Source organism: Micropterus salmoides, unplaced genomic scaffold (genome assembly GCF_014851395.1).
Source record: "Micropterus salmoides isolate LMB-PRFRI ecotype aquatic unplaced genomic scaffold, ASM1485139v1 Ms_hic_scaffold_6, whole genome shotgun sequence".
Lineage (NCBI taxonomy): Eukaryota > Metazoa > Chordata > Actinopteri > Centrarchiformes > Centrarchidae > Micropterus > Micropterus salmoides.
The window spans coordinates 29,982,498-30,005,051 of record NW_024044348.1 but is presented as its reverse complement, the minus strand read 5'-3'; the positions used below and the strand labels follow the sequence as shown (position 1 = coordinate 30,005,051).

Sequence of the window (22,554 nt, the reverse complement as noted above, 5' to 3'; positions counted from 1 at the left end):
ACAACTGCAGACTGTTTCATATGAATGAATGATTTATCAAATGTTGGTGAAAAAGCTACATTTCAAATTTTGAGTCACCATGGCGTCAAAGTTTGAAATGACATCCACCTCTTCAGCTGTTTGACCAGTTGGAATGAGGGCTGAAGTCAGTTTCTGTTTCCTCCCCTTCTGACAAACTGTCTTTTTGTTTCTGTCTTCCCATCCCTCTCTCTTTCCACTCTGTGCTTCCCCATCAACAGTGTAGTTTGATTATTTTCCAGACTGCCACGTCGCTGTCTGTGTGTTTTGGGAAAGGCCTGCATACACAGAGGACTGTCTGCCTGAACCTTATGACAAAGACAGCAGAAAGAAGTCATCCTACACTCTCCCACCCTCTCACTCAACATGACTCAGGGATGACAACGCTAACTCCTCAATCAGAACTGTGCCCTTTCTCCGTATGGGGGTGTGATTGTCTTTCCAAATGCATCCCTGAGGCCTCCATACCCTTTCTGTTTTCACAAAAAGCCCATGAGGGGCTGGCCTGTGGGCGGGGAGTATGATAATACCCTTCAGAGGAAGTGAGCGCAGTGTAGTGGAATGTAGTTGCCATTAGTGGGAGGTGAGCTGAGGCTGGCTAACAGCTAGCCTGCTATGTTCAGTCTGAGCTGGAGACACAGAGGATAGTGATGAAAACATGCCTCACTTCACAGTGGTACCAGTGAAGGATCAAGCTCAGTCCAGCTACGACAGTCTAGAGGGGATTAATTGGGTGGATTACAGGGACACTGGACAGGACTTCCCTGATCAAGACACTGTCAGCTCTGATGGTAAGTCTTTCAGCTTTCAGTTGTCTCTCAGCTTGGAAACAACTTTACTAATTTCAAAGTTGACAAATATGTCCTAAAAGTGATACTTCATGAGTTAGACCCAGCACAGCATGGGGAAGCTTTGCTTTGTCTTGAGAGCTTTCTGAACAGCTGGTTGTATGGTTACCATGGCAATTCTCCAGGGCCAGAAATCTATTTTCTTATAGCAGGCAGGTCTGTGTTGACAGCTTACTTCAGGTATAGTTGTAGAAACACTTTAATCATTTTTGAGTATTTTTTTCCTGGCTGAACAAGCCTTTTTTTAAAATACAGTAACAGATGAGTAACAAAGGGAAAACTATGAAAGGGGTGAGAACCGTGGGGAAAGACACAACGGGGTGGGATTGTGTGAGGGGGGCCGGTACTGCCACAACAAGAAAAGGACCTCAAGTGCTTCCTTGCACAAAAGATGGAGCTTTCTTTGTGCCAGGAGAGGATTTAGTTTGACAGACATTGGCTGTAGTTGCTGGGGAGGATTATGCGAGAGCAGCGCTGATTTGTGTGGACTGAGGGAGTGAACCAACTGGGGGAACACAGTTTTTAATAAAAGACGCACATAGGTGTGGCCTTCAAATGAAGCACCCGCACTTTACCAAGGGCTGGGCACAAACCCACACACTGACTGGCTATCCATTTATATCACATTCCTGTCGAGCAGTAAATGTCATGCTGACTGTGAGCTTCTTACAACTGAATAACACCATAAAGAATCAGAGTTAAAGGCTGAAAACTCATCTAGGTGTTTCTGTGTTAATGAGCATCCAGAGAGTGAACAGCCTGCACGTCTAAGCATGTACATACAATGTGTGAGTGCATATCTATACATTTCCAAGGAAACTAGCAATGCAGATGAGATGATCTTTGTTTCAATGCGTCACAGAGCTCAAGTGGACTGATATTTTAAGCATAACAAGAAGAAATCCTGGTGTATGGTGACTTAGCTGTCTGCATGTATATTTCTGGAATGTATGGAAGTCTCCCTTTAAAGCCAAATGGCATTCTCAAACAAGAGTAATGCAAGATAATACACTTAAGATAGTGTTCAAAACAGAACTTTATATGTGTTATAAAGTAGTGGCTTGAAGGTTGTCTAAGGAGAACTTTCTGCTATTCCACTACAAAAGTGAGAGGTGAAAAGCAGATGTCCTGAAATAACCCTTTTTGCACATGCAACATACATCCCTTGGCTTCCTGTTGTCATAATTCTCTCAGACTTACCCGAAGAGAGCTTCCTGAAGCACAAGAACAACAACCATTAAACTAGGTGGACAGCTGGAGGATGACTATATGCTGGACAGGGTTAGAAGGAGGACAAAAAACAGGAAGTGAGACTGTGATGAATGAGCAAAGGGCACACAGTATGTTAACATTAAGTTTCAAGCACATGTGGGAACTAAACTGTAACAGCTACTCAAGTCACTGTTGTTGACTGCATTTTCATAGCACCTCTGCTGTGTTTTAAAAGTTTGAATAATAGTAAATTTCAGCATTATACCAGACTTATTTATAAGCATAAATTCAAAAAGAAATGTGTTTTGTTTAAGAGTAAGAGTTACTTGCAGAAAGAAGTTTGTTACATGAACCTCATACTTATTTAGCATACATATTCAATATTTCTCTGACATTTTGACATGCAGCTAAAAGTGGTTTCATCATGGGAGTGGTGGGCTTGGGTATGGCACATGCTGTATGTCTCAGCTACAGTGTGACGTCTGTAGCATGGAAGAAGTGACACAGTGCAGAGTCTGTTTCAGCACAGGGCTGGACCAACACTGTGGTCATTGTAGCAGTTATGTACTCCTAAGCAAAAGGAACTACACTGAAATAGCCTTCACATTTCAAGGGGGTACGTTTGTTGCTGAGTCTTGCTCTTCTTAGTCTCTTGCTGCTGATTGAATTGCAAAAATGAGAGCATTTTTGTTTTGAACACAGCTTGTCCTGAGTCGACATGGCATACTAGTAGGCTACAAACAGCCAAACCAAAAGGTATCTGTGTAAAGTTTGTGATGAGTGCTTCCAATTTCTGCTTTAGAAAGTAAATATTGAAAGAAAGCGATATTTGTGGAAATATGTGGGAAGCAGCACCCTTAATGTTTTCTCTTATGTCTGTGTACCTGCACTTCTATGAGTTTTGTTTTTTTATGCATGATCTGTTTTTTGCAACATCACAACCCTGATACCATAGTAAGGAAATATAGGAGAAAAAGTGAGCAGTATACACTATTTACTTTAAATGTGGCCTAAATGCCCTTTGGCAAGGCACATAGAGATTCCAGGTGTGTAAGAATGTGTGTGCTAAGGCAACATCCCCATGAAATAAATAAAGTGAGTGATAATAAATGATGATCAATGAAATAAAAAAATTGTTTTTCCTGTAAATGCAACAATGGAATTTATCCAGTGATGGTCACCTCTTTCCTCTCACAAACATATCTTCATTCAAAAATACATATTCATATCCATAGTCTGCATGCAAATGTGTGAATGACTGAGTTTGTAATTGACAACTAAAAGTTGATTCTTAATAGTTACATTCTCAGTTCAGTTATTTCATTTTTATAAATTAAAAAAAATATATATATAAACAAGACATTCAACAGACAAGTTAGCAGAATTAAAATCATTTTGACCAATATTTAGTCGCTACCAACTCTTGAGAAACATATCTGGCTCTTTTGCTGCTAGATTAAATGCTCCACTGTGTCCAACAGCTAGTCACCCTGCTCTTTTGCACTTACTAGAGCTCTTTAGCTGCAAACCAATACCATAGTCATTTGATCAGTTTTAAGCATTTTGATTAGCACGAGCTATGCTGTTTTTATTGTTATTGGAAAGACTAAAAACACATGCTGGCGTGTCCAGGTAATATAATATAACTACATAGTGCAAATATGTATTTTGTTTGTATTGGCCTCAGACTAACCATTCCTGTCATGCTGTCTGGCATCTCACTCAGATACCCCTTAAGAGATAAACTCACTGTGGTAGAGCAGAGATGTAGAGCTGATGACAGAGTTAGAACAAATTCAGACAGCCACACACGCACACACTCACATATATGTACAACCGTGATCAACTCTAAGTTCAAGTCATTGTACTCTAGAAAGATCCTCTAGTATGGAAGATTTTATTGGACTTTAATATTTGTAATCCACAGAAAATAATCCACAAATGTGTACTATGATATGCAAATATTTCACTATGTACAAATATGTATTTTTACATTTGTGATGTGTAAAATCATATCCTTCATGACACAAAACAGTTTTTGCACATTTGCAGATTGCTTTCTGTCAATTTGTGGGTCATGTTACATTTGTAACTTCCTTTTTAGACATTTGTGGAATTTTGTCCAATGTATACTGCAGAGATCTGTAAAACAAATATATACAAATATCTCACTACACAAAACATGTATTTTTACATTTGTGTTGTGTAAAATCATATCAACCAAAATACAATGCAATTTGCAAATATGTACAATTTACTCACACATATTTTAATTTCACATACAACAGTTTTTGCATTTTTACAGATCATTTCCTTTCAATTTGCAGGTCACGTTATATTTGTGACTTCCTTTTTACACATTTGTGGAATTTTTTCCAGTCTATACCACAGAGATCTGTAAACACGGATCTGTAAATGTGAGAGCAGTTTATTAGCTACAACAGCAGGGGGCAGTAGCGACATTGCTTCTCATGAGTTGTAAAAATTGCAGTACCCAGGGTCATCTGTAGGAGACAACAACTTCTGCTTCTGCTGGACCACTGGACTCTACTCAGTCTAATTTTTTCTGTACAAGTGTATATAGTTTACTATTGAAAACTATAGTACACATTTGTGGATTGTTTTCTGTGGGTAACAAATATTAAAGTCCAATAAAATCTTCCATACTCTAGCAACTGTTTTGCCATCTGTTCTATCTGCTCAACAGAGCAGCTCAGCTTATTTCTTTCCAATGTATACCCCCAGCCCTGCCTGAGCATCTCCTAACAATCAAATGCATCCACACACTTCTTCTTCACTGCCTCAGTTTTGACACTAAATAAATCAGTACAAAACAAATACAGTCCTACCCATGAAATCTTAAATAGTTTAGTGTCCATCTGTAAATTATTTTTACTCTGGTTTTCTTGCATGCGATGAATGTGAAACATGTTGGAAATGATCACTGCTCTAGCTCTTTTTGATTGTGATACCTTAGAAATGTTTGTGAGTGTTTACAAATTATTCAGCCAGACAAAGGTTTGTTAGAACTACTGTTCAGGGAAACTCAATACTGTAGGAGAAGCGACTTCTAGCACTGTACCTAAATTGTTTAATATCCTCTCCCTCTTAGTTTTATTTTTAGACATTAGACAGTAGGAGTACAATCAGATATGAACTTTACAACAGTCCTTTCAGGATATTTTCATACAGTAACAATATTGTTTTCATTAGCTACAGTGGAACCATTTGATCCAAAAATCTGGACTGATAACTGAAAGTACTATAATAGAACTCATACTTGATAACGTGGTTTCTGAACAAGGATAACACCTGTGTAAACAGTACTTTCTTACTACTTGAGTAGACCACTGTTGTAGGGGATCTTGTAGTTCACTTTGCCTTCATTCATCAAAGAAAAAGGTTGCAATACATCAGTGCAGGTAGAGTACATCCTCTAACTTTTCCAACCTCATCTTTGGACATTACTGTGTATACAAATGGTACCTTGTAGTTGTTTGTCAAGAACTGGAGCTACTAAGGGAGAAACAATTATCATCTTGTTGTGTACCTCCAGGGTAGTGAGTTGCAGTGACTGCACCGCAGTCTATTTAGCCTATGATCTGTATGCATTTAAGTAATTTTTGTCTTTTTGAAAGGCTGTTGTACGATGCACCTCTTCCAGCCCACCTTTACCCCCTAAGGTAATCAGGCTGAGCTGGCGTCCTTTTCTCATCATTAGCACACATCAAAGCTAATATGTTTTGCTGCACAGCTCAGCAGGTTCACATTCCTCTACTCTGTTCAGCTGCAGCTCTGCATGAAACACAGCCATTACAGCTAGCATTGGCCTATTGCTACAACATAATTACAATGTTTTTGCCACAGGCTAGGGAGGAGAAAATAGTACAATGAAACCAAACAATGTTATATAAATCTAGTAGCAATTTTTTAAACTTGAAAATACACTGTGTGGGCTTATCAAATGTAACTATATGTATATCTGTCAATATACTCTATGTAATTAACTAAATACTTGAGTGATTTAGATCTGACATTGTCCATATTTGGATTTGAACTACAAAAGTGTAGTGATGTTACTGTTGTGATTGGACTTTACATCGCTATCTGGAAAGTAAAGGAAGCTGTCATCAGAGCACGGAAATTATTTTAGGATTGCCACAGTAAAGAATTGTGTGTCCCCTTGGGGAGTTAATTATTAAACTAGCACTTTATTTTAAAAATTTTCATGAACATATCTGCAGTCATTCAAATTGTTAAGTCAAGACAATTTTATTTATATAGCCCAATATCATAAATCACAATTTGCCTCAAGTGGCTTTACAGTGTGTACAGCACACAACACCCTCTGTCATTAAACCCTTGATTCGAATGAGGAAAAGCTCCCAGAAAAAAATCAAATACCATTTAACAGTGAAAGATATTACCCCAATACTCCAAATAAGTCATGTCATATTGATCTTAGTCTTTAGGATTGATTCCTCATTTACTGTTTTGCCTTACCTAGTTGGTTGGCAAAAGCAAAGCTGGTAGAGTGCAGGTAATTGTAAAAGGTGAGAGTGACTGTGACAGTGGGGAGAATCATTTCACAGGCCCATAAACATATAATGAGAAGAATACAGTGGACAATAGAGAAAAAGTTTGCCCTTTAACCATTTGAGCTGCTGCCAAATAACAGTTGTAGTTATGCTTTGAAGGCATTTACACACACACTCTTAAATAAATACACACACAACACCTCCAAACACATAATCAGTTGAACATTCTTGGCAACTAACTACACAAAGCAGAGTGGGCTAAGCTGTTCGACTTCTCTGCCTCTCAGAATTAAGTCTTAAATGTTTATTAAAGAGGAAGTTTAGCAAAGAGGCTTTTTTAAACCCTAAGAAGCTAATGGACAGCGATATTGTTTTCCATGTCTAATCGGCTTTAAATAGTGCAGACACATTACTGTGAAGTTTATTTCACTCTTGAACATTGGAAGTTTTGAAAATGTTTATTTGAAAGATCATTGTAAAAACGTTTGAATACTCCAAATATTCCACCCAAGTACAAAGTAAACGAATGACCAGTTTGGTGAAAAGTCTTGAAGAAGTTTTGCAAGTGTTCCTTTCTGTAACTTGTTTGTTGGACGAATAACAAATCATACACCAGGTTGATTTTGTCTTTCTAGAATTGCCCTGGGAAGTTTGTTTTTGTTTAGAAGTTTTGTACTTTACACTTGAGAATGTAACATCTTCTCTGGGAATTGATGTAGTTGTCACAGCACATTATACTCCCGACACATGGGCACATCAAAAACATTTGTTTTGGACTTCTGTTGCATTTAGCATTGGACTCCTGTGTGCCTTCATAATGAGCCAGTTAATCTTTAATCTTTTTAATTAGACATTCATTGTGAGGGACCCCCGCTGTCTCGTCAGACTTTTATTTTGCTGGTCCAACAAAAGCAATGAGTCAGAAGCTGAACTATTTTAAGTTTTAGCATTAGCATAGTGATGTGAAACGAATTGTTCTGAGCAGCACTGATTGAGTAACAGTTCCTGCCAGGAAACATCTGAACATATTTCACTTTATGGCTAATTGTTCATCATCCATCTGCATTGCTCAAGCAGCGGTAGTCTCCCTTCACTGCTGCGTCTAACAAAGATCTTCAGTTTTTATCCTGTGCCACTGACGGCAAGATGACACTAGAGGACAGTGTTGGCATTGTTTTTACTCGTGTCTCTTCCCAGGCATCACCTCGCTTCCAGCTGTGTGGTTGTCAGGGTTTGGAAAGACAGACCAATAAGAATTCGGTCTCCATGCTTCTAACAATCACCTAATCTTTTCAGGTTTTTGCATCCTTTAGGCATTTAAAACAATCCTTGAACATCAGTACAATGTAGGGATACAGATATTGTAATACTGCACATCTTTGAGATATTTTCAACCCACCCCAAGGCCCTGTATCCCTGTGAGCAGACATGTGATGTGCATGTGTGTGTGTGTTTGTGTATTTGCAAGTCAATCCCCACTGAATCCTCAACTACCCACCTCTCACCCCCCTCACTGTGCACCATGTGTTAGATCAGGCCCCTGAATGAGTATTCACCCTGGGTGACCGGGTGTCCTGGATAGTAATCGACAATTCGCCAAGCTAGAGCACAGAGTACTCTGTTGCAGTCTGCACACTGCACATAACTATGCTTACCTACAATGATACTAGCAGCATTGGGACACAGAACACAGGTGAGTGAACAGCATTAAGGCTCAGCCAACTCACTTTGCAACAAAGCTGGTATATTTTCAACACAGTTGAGAATATCTTTCTATTTCATGCCCTCTTGGTAAATTAGCAGACTTTTTGTTGCAGGATTAATTTGGGTTCTGAGATGCCTCTGTTAAGGTTTACATGATCTAATAAACCAAGGTTAGGTAATGGTCTAGGTAATTAGTCGTGTGCATGCCTGTGAGTGTGAATGTGTGTGTGACAATTTGCAGTGCTACTTTGCGTGCAATAATTGTCCCAGGCACTGTGTTCATGTCGGCTTGATTCTTTTCTTCAAAAGCAGAAGTTAATGAGAGTAAAATCAAATTATTTGCCTGTTTACCTGGACTTTGTCGGACTGTGATGCATTTGGCCTTTCACTGCAGCTTCACTGCATGAACTATGTTTCTAAACTGTGTTTACTGCTACATGGGGATTATTAAGATGTCTAAATTATAATAGTGACAAATAAAAGCTGATTGAAAAGGATTGCCATGGAAAAACAGGTATAGAAAATTTTATTTTTCTACTTTGTTTTGTTACTGTACAGGCGGTTGTGCTGGGCTGTTATTTCTTTTCATCAATGTTTGAAAACTTAGATATTTTTAATTTGACCAAATGAAATGTTTTCTTCTTCCAAATCTAGTTATAGTTACAAATAGTTTGTGTCCAACAAGTGATCTTATTTTATTTAGCAAATTGGTGACATTGATAAATAACACTTCAATACCACAATATCACCGCAATAAGTGTTAATCCCTACTGACACCTTGCATATAAAATTTACATAACTTAATGCCATTTGTGACTTTATAAGTACCACATGTGAAAAGACAAATTATTGTATGTCCACCGTTGTTTGAAGTTATTAAAGTAACTCATCTTTAATGTAAACAAAAATGACACAGTATTGAACTGTAAATTATACATGTTTTATTCTAGAAATGATTGTACTTTTGATAGTATCTTTGAGAGATTTAAGTGAGAACTGCCTAAATTGTTACGTTAGAGAAGACTCTGAATTGACACTTGACACCACTGGATACTTCAAAATGTCCATAAAAGTCTGGCTGTTACTGGAAATAAGCATATTCTTAAGATGGGGTGATGTAACAAACATAGAAATAGTCTCTCTATCATATCAGTGACACACATTGACTTGATGTTGCAGTTACGTGTATGTGTTACCAGGGTGCCTTCAACATATCTTTAAGAACAATGTTTGCCTGATTTATTGTGAGGAAACTTTAGATTTGTTTGCCTGTGCTGTAAAGCTCAAACTGTTGGTAAGCCAAGAGGTTAACTTATCGTTAACCTTATCTTTTTTCCCCTCTGTCATAGGACATGGGAATCATAAAGAAGACAGCCCATTTCTCAACAGTGCTGATGCTGCAAGCAAGAAGAATGACTTCTATGACAGGAACCTGGCTTTGTTTGAGGTCAGTTATTCTTACTGCCCAGTAGTTCTGTCCAATAATATACTTAAAACCATTCATTTAACCTTTGCTTTCTTGCTTCCACCAGGAAGAGCTGGACATCCGGCCGAAGGTTTCTTCTTTGCTCAGCCGCTTGGTCAGCTACACAAGCATCACCCAGGGAGCCAAGGAGCATGAGGAGGAGGAGAGCGCTCAGGCCTCACGTCGGAAGACCCCCAAGGTCAGGATACAACAGAGGAACACTATGCCTCACTGTTTTGTCCACATGTACACTCAGTCTTTTGAGGTTTGCCCTGCCATCCAAGTTCTAGTTTTATATTAAGACGTGCTGATTGATTGCTTATGCCTTGGCATGCTCTGCAGTCAGGCTGTGACTGTGTGAGACCTGGATACAAGGAAAGAGCTGATAACATAATTGAATGACCTTTAAAAAGTACATCAATCAATACTAATGATCAATACACTTGTTTCCTGAAATGCCATGGTCAATATTCTCCCCTCTCTCACTTTGCTTCCCTCTTTCTCTCCCTCTTTCCCTCTATCAGTCTCCCAACATGGGCACTCTGATGGGAGTGTACTTGCCGTGTCTCCAAAACATCTTTGGTGTCATTCTTTTCCTCCGTCTGACGTGGATTGTTGGGATGGCTGGCATCATGCAGTCCCTTCTGATTGTCCTCATGTGCTGCTCATGTGTTAGTATGCGCACAAACACATACTGTACAAAGACAGAGAGACACACACACACACACTCGCAATGTCATGCTGGGTTGACTCCACCAATGTGGGCCAGCTCTTATTGCTAAACCAGTCAATAGAATCCACATTGTGTGCACTAGCAGCAGCAATTATTTTTGGCACTGAATGTCACTTGTTGTTTGTTTCAATGTGGTCTTATAAACTTATATATATATATATATATATATATATATATATATATATATATATATATATATATATATATCCAACAGTGATATTACAACCACACGTGTCCTTATCCAAAATAATCAAAAAATAATCATTTCCCCCTTTTCCTCTGCAGACAATGCTCACTGCCATATCAATGAGTGCCATTGCAACTAATGGTGTTGTTCCAGGTAATACTTTAAACCTGTCACTCTGTATCAGTATTCACTGAAAAACTCTGTCAGCATACATTTATCCTGCACATATCCTTCATCAGTACAGTTATTACTCTTGCAGCCCATTTGTTGTCTGTTTCTTTTGCAGTATTTTGTAAAATAGTTCAGAGCTGAATTAGCATTATTGGGACGTAAACTGCTTTTAAAATATATGTTGAGAGGATGTAGAAGTTATATTTTGTCATTACATATTCTTCCACTTGGGGGCAGAAATGTACTATTGTGTCCACTGGATGTAGCACAAATGGTGGGATTTCTGTGTAACAATTTGTTTTACTGTTGTAGCTGGGGGGGCATACTTCATGATCTCACGCTCCCTTGGCCCTGAGTTTGGAGGAGCTGTGGGACTGTGCTTCTACTTGGGCACCACCTTTGCGTCTGCCATGTACATACTGGGGGCCATCGAAATATTCTTGGTCAGTTTGCTATAATATTCTGTGGTTACATTGCACCTCACATTGCTAAGATATGATTCCTAAGCACTCTTCTTTAATAAAATATATCAGCCATTATATGTAGATACTGTATATGCAGTAACTGTCCTGTGGTCATTTTTTTCTTATCAGAAATACCTGGTCCCCCAGGCGGCCATCTTTCATGCCACAGACCCACAGAGTGACAGTGCCATGCTGAACAATATGCGAGTCTACGGTTCTATCTGCCTCAGCCTAATGGCTGTGGTGGTTTTTGTAGGAGTAAAATATGTCAACAAGCTGGCCTCTCTTTTCCTGGCCTGCGTAATTATCTCAATTGTTTCCATCTATGCTGGGGCATTCAAATCCATGACTCATCCGCCAGAATTCTCGTAAGTCTGCACCGACAGTTTGCTAGATTAAACAGGTGTCTTAACAGAATATACTGTGAATAATGCTGACCGTTTTGTTTTTTAATAAGGGAAAGAGTGCAAATTTTGTGTCCAGTGTTCATTTCACAAGAGGAAATGATATTTTTGTCTTTTATTATTTTTTCTGCTTTGTTATGATTATGTCTCTCATCTGCCACCAGTGACTAGCAGTGTGATTTTTAAGTCAAATTGTTTAGAAAAAAATATTTTCTTTTGAGGTCACAGTCAATCCTATCACCATTAATATGTGATATGTGAAAATTATTTTAGAAAATTTAATTAAATGTTGTCCATGTTATTATTGTTGTAGGATCTGCATGCTGGGGAACAGGACTTTGGTGAGAGATCGCTTTGATGTGTGTGCTAAGACCGTGATAAAGGGCAACATCACAGTGCCCAGTCAGCTCTGGGAGAGGTTCTGTCTCCCAGGGAACATGAGCAGCGCTCAGTGTGATGACTACTTCATCCAGAACAATGTGACAGAGATACAAGGCATCCCCGGACTTGGCAGTGGGATAATTAGAGGTTGGCTAAATATAGAATTAATTGACAAGAGATTTAAGTATAGAGCATGGTATTGTTTTATTATTCCAAGTGTATGTATTTCGCATGTAATGCCATCATTTAAAGAAAGAATAAATATGTATATATAATAATATATCAAAAAATGTAGAAAACTTTTCAGCACATTATACAAACTATATTATTAGCACTTAGCACTAAATTATTCAAACTATATTTTGAAATGTCCAGCTTCATGAATAACACACAGGCCTGATAGAATGTCACTTACTATTAATGTTACTTTGTCCAATCTCCAATCATTTGAATGTCTGTTCTCTGTTAGAAAACATGTGGGGCAACTACCAGCAGAAAGGGGAGATCTTAGAGAAAACAGGGCTACAGTCAGTGGATGCCCATGGTGCCATGGAGAACTTTGGCATGTATGTGTCTGCAGACATCGCTACATCATTCACCCTACTGGTGGGGATCTTCTTCCCATCTGCCACAGGTATAACAACATCATAAACCAGAAAAATGTCTGTTATGGCAGAAACCTCAGTCTTCAGTCTGTATGAAACTGTAAAAAGAAAACAATTTTTCCTCAAATCTGAAATCATTTAGCAAAGTCATATGATTATGTCAACATCTCAAGGTTAAGACTCAGTGATGGACTGGTTTAAACTTAAATCTAAAATGCAGACATGATCTTTGATGCAATATCAGGCCAGCTACCTGCATGTAATCCTTTCTACAGATGTAAATCACACACAGAGAAACTCTGTAGAAGCAACAAAATAAGGAAGCCTCCCTCTAATGCAGCCAGGACATAGTTTTTACACATCTTTTGTTTTAATCTGCTGTCTATTTTTTCTTGTAGGTATCATGGCAGGTTCCAACAGATCTGGTGATCTCCGTGATGCCCAAAAGTCCATCCCTGTGGGAACGATCTTAGCAATTACTACTACTTCCCTTGTTTGTATCCTTATTTAGGTGACTGCACATAATAAAACTCCCAATCTTCCTCATTCGAACAGGATATGAAAGCAGATTTGATATACATCTGTAACCTCCTTGACCTCTTGTATTCAGATTTAAGTTCTGTGGTCCTGTTTGGGTCTTGTATTGAAGGAGTAGTCCTTAGGGACAAGTAAGTTCATTTCTGTCCTACTGCAAAGTAGAGCTATGATCAAAAGCCTTTTCGTAAATTGAAAACAAGATAACTTAATAAAAAAGTTATATTCAGTCAGCATGTACTTGCAGATTTGGGGACGCCGTCAGAAAGAACTTGGTGGTGGGAACGCTATCCTGGCCGTCTCCGTGGGTTATTGTCATTGGCTCCTTCTTCTCTACGGTTGGGGCAGGCCTGCAGTCCCTCACTGGGGCGCCCCGACTTCTACAGGCTATTGCCAAGGACAACATCATTCCTTTTCTCAGGGTGGGACAGACTGTGCAACTACTTCACATTCTCTCAAAAACGGAATTTTACAGTGACTTGCTGCAACTACAACAATGGCTCCTAAAGACTTGACGGCCATACAGTCAAAAACAACAGTTACCCCATGTTTCTGTTTGTTATTATTACCAAAACATGACAACATTCAGTATGGTGTGCTGAAAAAGTTTGCTTATTTGAATATGGTGAACAACCTAACAATAACTGATTTGCATTGCTGCATGTGAAGGTTCTGAATTTTTTTTTTATAGGTGTTTGGTCATGGCAAGACCAATGGAGAGCCTACATGGGCACTACTACTGACTGGTCTCATAGCTGAGCTCGGTATCCTTATTGCCTCACTGGATATGGTGGCTCCTATCCTTTCAATGTAAACTCACACACGTGCCCACATTTTGTCATACATGTGTTCATGAATTTCTTAATTTCTCCAATTTGGTTAAGGCCAACTACACCACTGATGATATCACTTTGTCTTCATTCAACAGGTTCTTCTTGATGTGCTATCTCTTTGTGAACTTAGCCTGCGCAGTTCAGACTCTTTTACGCACGCCCAACTGGAGGCCAAGGTTTAAATATTACCACTGGTGAGTACAGGTGAATCTCCACCATAGGTCTTACAAGGGGTGGGAGGACATAATTTTCCTCAGTCCTGGCTGTCTCAGGAATTAAAATCACCTCTCAGGAATTAAAATTGCCACCAAGACTACCTCAGTATGCTACAGTTTCCTTCCTGAAAGACTAATGCATTATGCACACTTGTAACAACTTTAGACATGTGTCATACCCACAGGGCTCTGTCCTTTCTTGGCATGAGTATGTGTTTGGCTCTAATGTTCATCTCCTCCTGGTACTATGCTATTGTGGCCATGGGCATTGCTGGGATGATCTACAAGTACATTGAGTACCAAGGGTATGTCTGGAATCTAATTATCATTTGCACTTCTGTTTTGCTGACCAATTGAAGTACATTGTTGTGATGATATGAGGGGAGATTGGTTGTGTCTCTGTTTCTGTCTGACCTCTGCATATCTGTAGTGGATGCTGGTGGACAGCTGGTCACTTAAACTGTCTATTTTCTGTTTGTGTTTTGTCTCTTCCACTCACAAACAACAACAGAGCAGAGAAGGAATGGGGGGACGGTATAAGAGGACTGTCCCTTAGCGCTGCACGATACGCCCTGTTAAGACTAGAGGCTGGACCCCCGCACACCAAGAACTGGAGGTACAGCTACGGCTGTAGGAGAGGCTCCCCAAAAACTCCTTTGGATTGCATCCCTGAGGAGCCACATTGCATGTTGCAATATAAAAGTTCTTTTCACCCCTGTGCTCTGATATGAGAAGAATGCAAATACTTTAAACGAAGCAGCATCACACATCCCACACAGTCACCCTTTGATCACAAACAAATTCATATTGATTGTACCACATTTCATATGCAGTTAATATAATTTTAAACATGACTAAGGAATGTAAATCCTGTCACCGGCATTTCAGAAATACTGCATAGCAGATCGACAAATTAAATATATTAGAAGCTTGTCTGCTTTCTATCAAAATGACCTCACAACATAGGCAAGATGTGAGAGATTTACTACCAGCTGTTATCCATATTGGTACACAATGAGTAAGTGTCATCTGGCAAATATGTATGTAAAGCAGTTTTGGGAAGGTGTGGCCTGAGGAGAGGAATCATGTTTTCTTTTTAATCAGAAGCATGCTTGCTGGGCAGTTCCAGGAAGTTTAACTACTACCATTTGGGGCTGCACTTCCTTTTTTGCCACCCACTCTCTGGCTAGTCTTTTATGTAAACAAGGCAGCCCAGTAAGCACTGACTAGGTGATTCAGGAATCAATAAATGTAAAATGTAGTACACTATTTTAGATGTTTAGGTCACATATAAATGTCTCAACAGCATATCTATGACTTTATTTCAACATTTAGTTAGGACCTGATTCACATTGAAATACTGCAATTTAAATGCTAAGTGCTACAGTATATGTAATACATAAATAGCAGTATGTAACCTAGATGTCTTAACAACTTTCACATCAACCAGATTTGTCCCCGTTTCAAGCTACACATACAGACGTGAAGAATAATTGCTTGACAATTTTTAACAGCTTTCCATTCGGATAATCTTGTTTTGATAGATGAGCAGCATTAGCTATGTATGTGCTTTCAGTACAACTGCATCCAATAAGCATTTATTATTATTATTATATTTATATTTAAAAAAATGTTTTCCCAATACAATGGAATACTTTAATTACATGATATTGTCTTTGACTCTGCAGACCTCAGCTGTTGGTGCTGTTGAAGCTGGATGAGGACCTCCATGTAAAATATCCCCGGCTGCTCACCTTTGCCTCGCAGCTGAAGGCCGGAAAGGGTTTGACCATTGTGGGTTCTGTCATCCAGGGCAACTTTCTCGACAGCTATGGGGAAATGCAGGCAGCTGAACAGGTAAATACTGAAAAGGGACGTATGCTATACATGCTATATATAATTCTCTTTTGTACTTATTTGCAACTATTTGTTACAAATAGCTTTTGTTATTTGAAAAGCACATTGAAGCAATAAATGTGAATGTGAATAAATGTTTGTGATATTTCTTTTACAGCAACTGTTTTTAGCATTTGTCACTTTAATTCAAAGGGTATGGCTGGCATCAGCTTGTTGTCGGTACAATATAGTGCCAAGGAACCTGGCTCACAGGAAGTTGCCTGTGAATATAAGTAAGCCTGCCAGCTGACAAATTTAGTGGGAATTTTCCTCCCCTTCCCACACAAGGCCAAGGGCACCGTTACTTCCTCCTGGTCTTGGCGCCGCCCAGGAGGATTGTGATTGGTTTAAAGAAATACAAGCATTTTTCCTTATACAAGAATGATAGTGGGTTCAGCCAGACCAGTGCTGGCCCAGTGTGGACGGACATAGGTCTGGGTATTCGAGACTAGGTGTCAATGAGCCATTTCAAATAAAATTAAAGCTGCAAGCAGTGTTGGGTGGGCCCTCGCACTTGTTGCGCATCCGGGTGTGAGCTGGAATTGAGTTGCATATTCTCGAGCTCTGCCGGTGCGGCTGTGAATTTGCTACACGGTTCCGACGCCGCATGAAGGTGTTATATGTCACTTCCTGTGTCCCCTATGTGGAGCTACATAGCACTTACCGCTATGAATATAAATCGGTATTGGCATGTAGATGTCTGCGGGGTGGGAGAGTTATCAAGCATGTAAAGTTTGGTTCAGATGTGAGAATGTACACTGAAGTTACAACAACTTCCGGTGTCGTGGCGAAGAGTTGATCTTTGATGCCACGCCACGGACACGCCCATTGACGAAAACTCACAAATAGCACAATTTTTCATCGTCAATGCCTTTAGAAGGCACAGCAGAAATTTGACGTTGATCCGACTAAATCCCTAGGAGGAGTTTGTTAAAGTACGGAGTGTGTAAATCATCCAAAAATAGCCGTAAAATTCAAAATGGCCGACTTCCTGTTGACTTTAGGGTATGGGTTCTTGAGGCTTTTTTGTGCGTCTTGATATGATACATGTCCCCAGAAAATTTCGTACATGTAGGTTGAACGTGAATGAGGGGATAATCTTTTCCAATTTTCTAGGTGGCGCTAGCGAGTCATTTTGCCACACCCATGCGCGAAACCCATAAAATACGAAATTTTTCACCAGTTCTGACATGTTTGCAAAGTGAGTTTTCGGCCCTAAAAATATATATATAATCTTAGCAAATTCAATAGGGACCTCACACGGTCGTGCTCGGGCCCTAATTAAAGCTGCAAGCAGCGTTGGGCCCTTGCAAGTGTAGCACGTCAAAGTGTGAGGCGGCAACGTTGCATATTCTCTGCCGTTGCGGCTGTGAATTTGCTACGCGCTTCGGATGCTGCATGAAGGATGTTATACGTCACTTCCTGTGTCCCCTTTGTGGCGCTACACAGCACTTGCGCAATGACTAGAAATGAATATTGGCATATAGATGTGTTCAGTGCGCAGGGGCTGCATCTTTGAAGGGACACTTGGCAATGGCTCCAAGAGGCTTTTTTGTGCGTTTGGATATGATACACGTACCCCAGAAATTTCGTACACATAGGTGAAACTTAGGGCTTCTCTGTATGGGGCGTTAGCGAGCCATTTTGCCACGCCCATGCACGAAACCCATAAAATATGAAATTTTTGGCCACTCCTGAATTTTGTGCAAAGTTTGGTCAGTTTTCCAGCATGTATAGGCCCCCAAAATTGAGGTTACTTTGCAGAAAAAAGAAAGAGAAAAGAAAAAATCCCTTCAGTTTCAATAGGGACCTCGCACGGTTCGTGCTCGGGCCCTAAGAAAATGATCCCTTCCGTTTCAATAGGGACCTCGCACGGTTCGTGCTTGGGCCCTAAAAAATGATCCCTTCAGTTTCAATAGGGACCTCGCACGGTTCGTGCTCGGGCCCTAAAAAAATGATCCCTTCAGTTTCAATAGGGACCTCGCACGGTTCGTGCTTGGGCCCTAAAAAATGATCCCTTCAGTTTCAATAGGGACCTCGCACGTTTGTGCTCGGGTCCTAATAAGGGACTGGGGACAGAACCTTTTTTATAATGTGATGTGTTTGACTTGTTAATGTGACAATAACTAAAGAGAAAGGGAGGGAAAACCTGTATTAATTTAATTTCAACTGTTGAACAACCTTTTTTTTTTTGCTATGTACATCTAAGTCATGCACTATAATCAGTTCAGATATATGCAGATATATTTTAGTTAAACTACAGTTTTTTTGCTTACTGCTTATTGTGATTATGGATTAAAGTTCTGTATGCCCACATTTTTTCTGCCAGGCCATTAAGAATATGATGGAGATTGAGCGAGTTAAGGGTTTCTGCCAAATCGTGGTGGCATCTAAGGTGCGGGAGGGTGTTGTCCATCTGATCCAGTCATGTGGTCTGGGAGGCATGAAGCACAACACAGTGGTGATGGGCTGGCCGTATGGTTGGAGACAGAGTGAGGATCCTCGTGCCTGGAAGACTTTTATCAGTAAGAGTCTCACTGAAATACTGTTCATACAACTTGACAGGCCCAATCAGCACAGAGCACCCCTTTTAAATGGCTTTCTGTTTAAAGGCGTAAGTATGTCGTTTTCACACTTAAAGGCACACTCACTATTATGAAATTGCAGTTCCAGCAACCATGAGCCTGAAGAAGCTCATGTCAATATACTATTTGGATATTCAAATACATTGCATTCATCTGGCTTGTACAGAATGTAGGGTGTAGCTAAATTCATTTATACAGTATTAATTCTTGCGGTACAGTTAATATCCATGCCTCCATGTTTTCATCTCTACTCAGACACAGTCCGCTGCACAACAGCTGCCCACCTGGCCCTAATGGTGCCCAAAAATGTGTCCTTCTACCCGAGCAACCATGAACGCTTCACAGATGGCAACATTGACGTGTGGTGGATCGTCCATGATGGGGGGATGCTAATGCTGCTGCCTTTCCTGCTCAAACAGCATAAGGTGAGATGAAAGCTACCTTTGAGTTGTTGAGTGTTGAGAATCTTTGAATGCTGTTTAAAAAAGCATTTTTAATTTACAAACACCAAAAGACACAAATATAAAGGTGTTTCAAAAATTACAAATGTATGGGTAACATTTTAATTACAATGAAAATTGTAAAATAAAAACAAATTTTGAAATGAAATCATTCCAAACTCACATGCTTTCCTTGAATAGTTTTTTAGTTTAATGTTTTTTTTAAACAAACTTTGTTTTGACAGATGTTTTCTGTAAGTAATTATATTCATATATTGTACATAGTATGTATAAACTTGAGGCAATACCACATGGCTATATTTTTATTTTAGGTTTGGAGGAAATGCAAAATGCGCATTTTCACTGTAGCCCAGATGGATGACAACAGCATCCAGATGAAGAAAGATCTGGCCACATTCCTTTACCAGCTGAGAATAGAGGCTGAGGTGGAGGTAGTGGAAATGGTGAGAATCCCTCTTATTTAAGACTTCCAAAGGGTTTTTTATGGCTAGTACCAGCTCAGTAGTAAAAATTGCAATGGAAACCAGATGTCCATTATGATATACTGAAACAAAACACGTTTACTACAAGATGCAAAAAACATGTTTGTTTCAAAGATAATTATAGTGTAAAAGAAACACTGCATACCTTGAACATAAATTAATTCATTTTATGGTCACTCTGTCCGTACTAGCATGACAGTGACATCTCAGCATACACCTATGAGCGAACATTAATGATGGAGCAGAGGTCCCAGATGCTGAGGCAAATGAGGTTGTCCAGTGCAGAAAGACAAAGAGAGGTATGTTTTTGGTTTGTCCTAGGATTGTTTTACTGATAAAAATACTGTGCGTGATAAATCACTGAAATACTGGCCCTTGCAGGCCCAGCTGGTTAAGGACAGACACTCTTTGGTACGTATGGGAAGTCTATACTCAGATGAGGAGGAGGAGGTGGTAGAGGCTCCTCCAGAGAAGGTTCAGATGACATGGACAAGAGAGAAATGTGAGGCTGAGAGGAGGAACAGGAAAAATGCGCCCGAGAACTTCAGAGAACTGATGAGCCTCAAACCGTGAGTCCCACTCACTTATCGTCAGCATCTTCTTTATCGCCTCTCATTTAACCAGTAAAACCTGTTGCTTTTAATGCTGAACCTTATTTTTCCCTTCCCTTCTTGTATGTTTCTGTTTGACAGAGTGAGAGCTTACTTTGTAATAGTCCCAAAAAGTTTCTTATTAGCACAAATACATTTTACTTTGCGCCTCTCTCCCTTTGCTGCACTACAGGGATCAGTCCAATGTGCGGCGAATGCATACAGCTGTGAAGCTGAATGAGGTAATAGTCAACAGGTCGCATGATGCTCGATTAGTGCTGCTGAACATGCCAGGGCCACCTCGAAACACAGATGGAGATGAGAACTGTATCCTTTAAATAAGATCCAATAAGATCAAAGAAAAGGGATCTTGATCATTTTTGGACTGCAGTAAACAGACAAAGTGTGTAGGCTATTGTTTGGTTGTTTTTACTTCTTTATCCTGTACATCAGATATGGAGTTTCTGGAGGTGTTGACTGAAGGCCTGGAGAGAGTGCTGCTGGTCCGAGGCGGTGGTCGGGAGGTTATCACTATCTACTCATGAACAATTATTAGCTGCTACACAAGAGCATCTGCCTCATCAGAATACATTCAACCTCTGGACACAAGGCCACACCTGCTCTGGTGCTAGCCACTTCTGGGTAGATGCATTAATTTGACACTTTCATTGTGAAGCATGGACCTTTGAGTACAAAAGGTTTATTTTATTCTTGTAGAATAAAACCTATATGTTCACGGCTCTGCCACTCTTCACAAATGAAAGCCGATATTTTTTGTGCTTGTGTGTCAAACTTTAGATAAGCATTGACAAATCCATCTTCATATGTGATTAAAAAAAAACTATGTATATTTGACAATTTTGGAGACAGAACTATCCAAAGTTGTACACGTTGTTAGAGCAGTTTAAATAGTATGGCAAATTTTTATTCTAAGAGCTCTTTGATTATTTTGTAAGCGCATTTCTATTTATTTATTTATTTTTTCAACATGCCCCCACTAAGGAAAGAATAAGTCGACTGCCAGAGATCACAAAGAAAGTGTTTTAAAGAAGAGTTATGCTTTATGATTTTTTAGACAGATATTTGTATTGTTGATAAGAGAAACAAGTTTATATGAACAACTGTTACATTTGTACTTTTTCTACAGACCTGAAAAGTGTATCTTTTTTATATGCACACAAAAAAGATGTCTTTAAGGTTACTATCATGAAATCAAACCCCATTCAAAAAAAAAAACTGTTTATGGTCCATTCCCATCCTGGATTCAAACTGCCTAACTGCGCATACCAACAACTTAAGTTTGTATGGTTGAAAGTAAACATATACACCTGTTGTTATTGTGTTTCTGACAAAGTAGTGTTTACTGTAGTTTTAAATCACAGTTGCTGTTACCATGGTAACCACAGGTATCCAAAATCAACTTTTTTTTCCTAATAAGCTGCATATGATCAGTATTTCAGGCCAGCATACAGTGTAGAGAATAACTGTTTATTTTTATTTAGACTAAATGATCTGTACACGCCAAGCATGTTTTATAAATAAGGGATAAACCAATGGCAATGTGTGCAGTTATTAAAAGCTCACAGAATACTAAGATTGCTCCTGGTCTTTCTTTCATTTTTATTTTAATAAGGACATTTTGTTTTCTTTTTTCTTAAAACAACATAGGTTGGAGAGGCTTATCCCACTTAAACCATTCCAACTTAGATCCAAATCCGAACTTTTTATTATAATAAAAAACAATAACAATACACTCTTTAAATGGAAACTTTATGTAGTTTAGTGTAGTATTTTAGTGAAGCGATTCATATATATATATATATATATATTTTAAGAGCAATGAGGTTATTATGTGAAAACTGCGGTTATTTGAAAATCATGCACATTAGTGTTAAGTTTGTCAGCCATTTTAAAATTTAGTCTTAGTCCTGTGTCAAATGTCCTTGTTAGTTTTTGTCATATTTAGTCCACTGTATACTTCTTTTTTTTGTCAAGTTTTAGTTGACTAAAAGTCTGGGTATTTTAGTCTGATTTTAGTCAAAAAAAATCAAAAGTATTTTAGTCTAGTTTTAGTCATTAACCATCATTTTAGTCTTTTCTAATCATTATTATAATTTCGATTAGCATTTTGGTCAATCTGCTCTAACCAAAATAAAAGAAATGATTTGAATGTTAGCTTTGTTCTCATTTTTACTGCAAAAGTACTCAACATACTCACTTCCCAAGTG

At 39.1% G+C, this 22,554-nt stretch overlaps 1 protein-coding gene across 1 annotated transcript; it reads left to right on the top strand.

The window, feature by feature from the left end:
* Positions 1-585: 585 nt before the first annotated feature.
* Positions 586-21,920, top strand: slc12a4 (solute carrier family 12 member 4). Its single transcript, XM_038701000.1, has 24 exons — positions 586-809; positions 9,670-9,767; positions 9,853-9,984; positions 10,310-10,456; positions 10,804-10,858; positions 11,189-11,319; positions 11,470-11,708; positions 12,058-12,272; positions 12,595-12,759; positions 13,129-13,227; positions 13,341-13,398; positions 13,512-13,686; positions 13,956-14,074; positions 14,193-14,291; positions 14,498-14,617; positions 14,824-14,928; positions 16,001-16,169; positions 18,538-18,733; positions 19,049-19,218; positions 19,566-19,697; positions 19,928-20,035; positions 20,118-20,305; positions 20,520-20,653; positions 20,780-21,920. Exons 1-24 carry the CDS (start codon positions 677-679, stop codon positions 20,869-20,871), a joined length of 3,279 nt encoding a protein of 1,092 aa, XP_038556928.1. The 5' UTR covers positions 586-676; the 3' UTR covers positions 20,872-21,920.
* Positions 21,921-22,554: the final 634 nt, after the last annotated feature.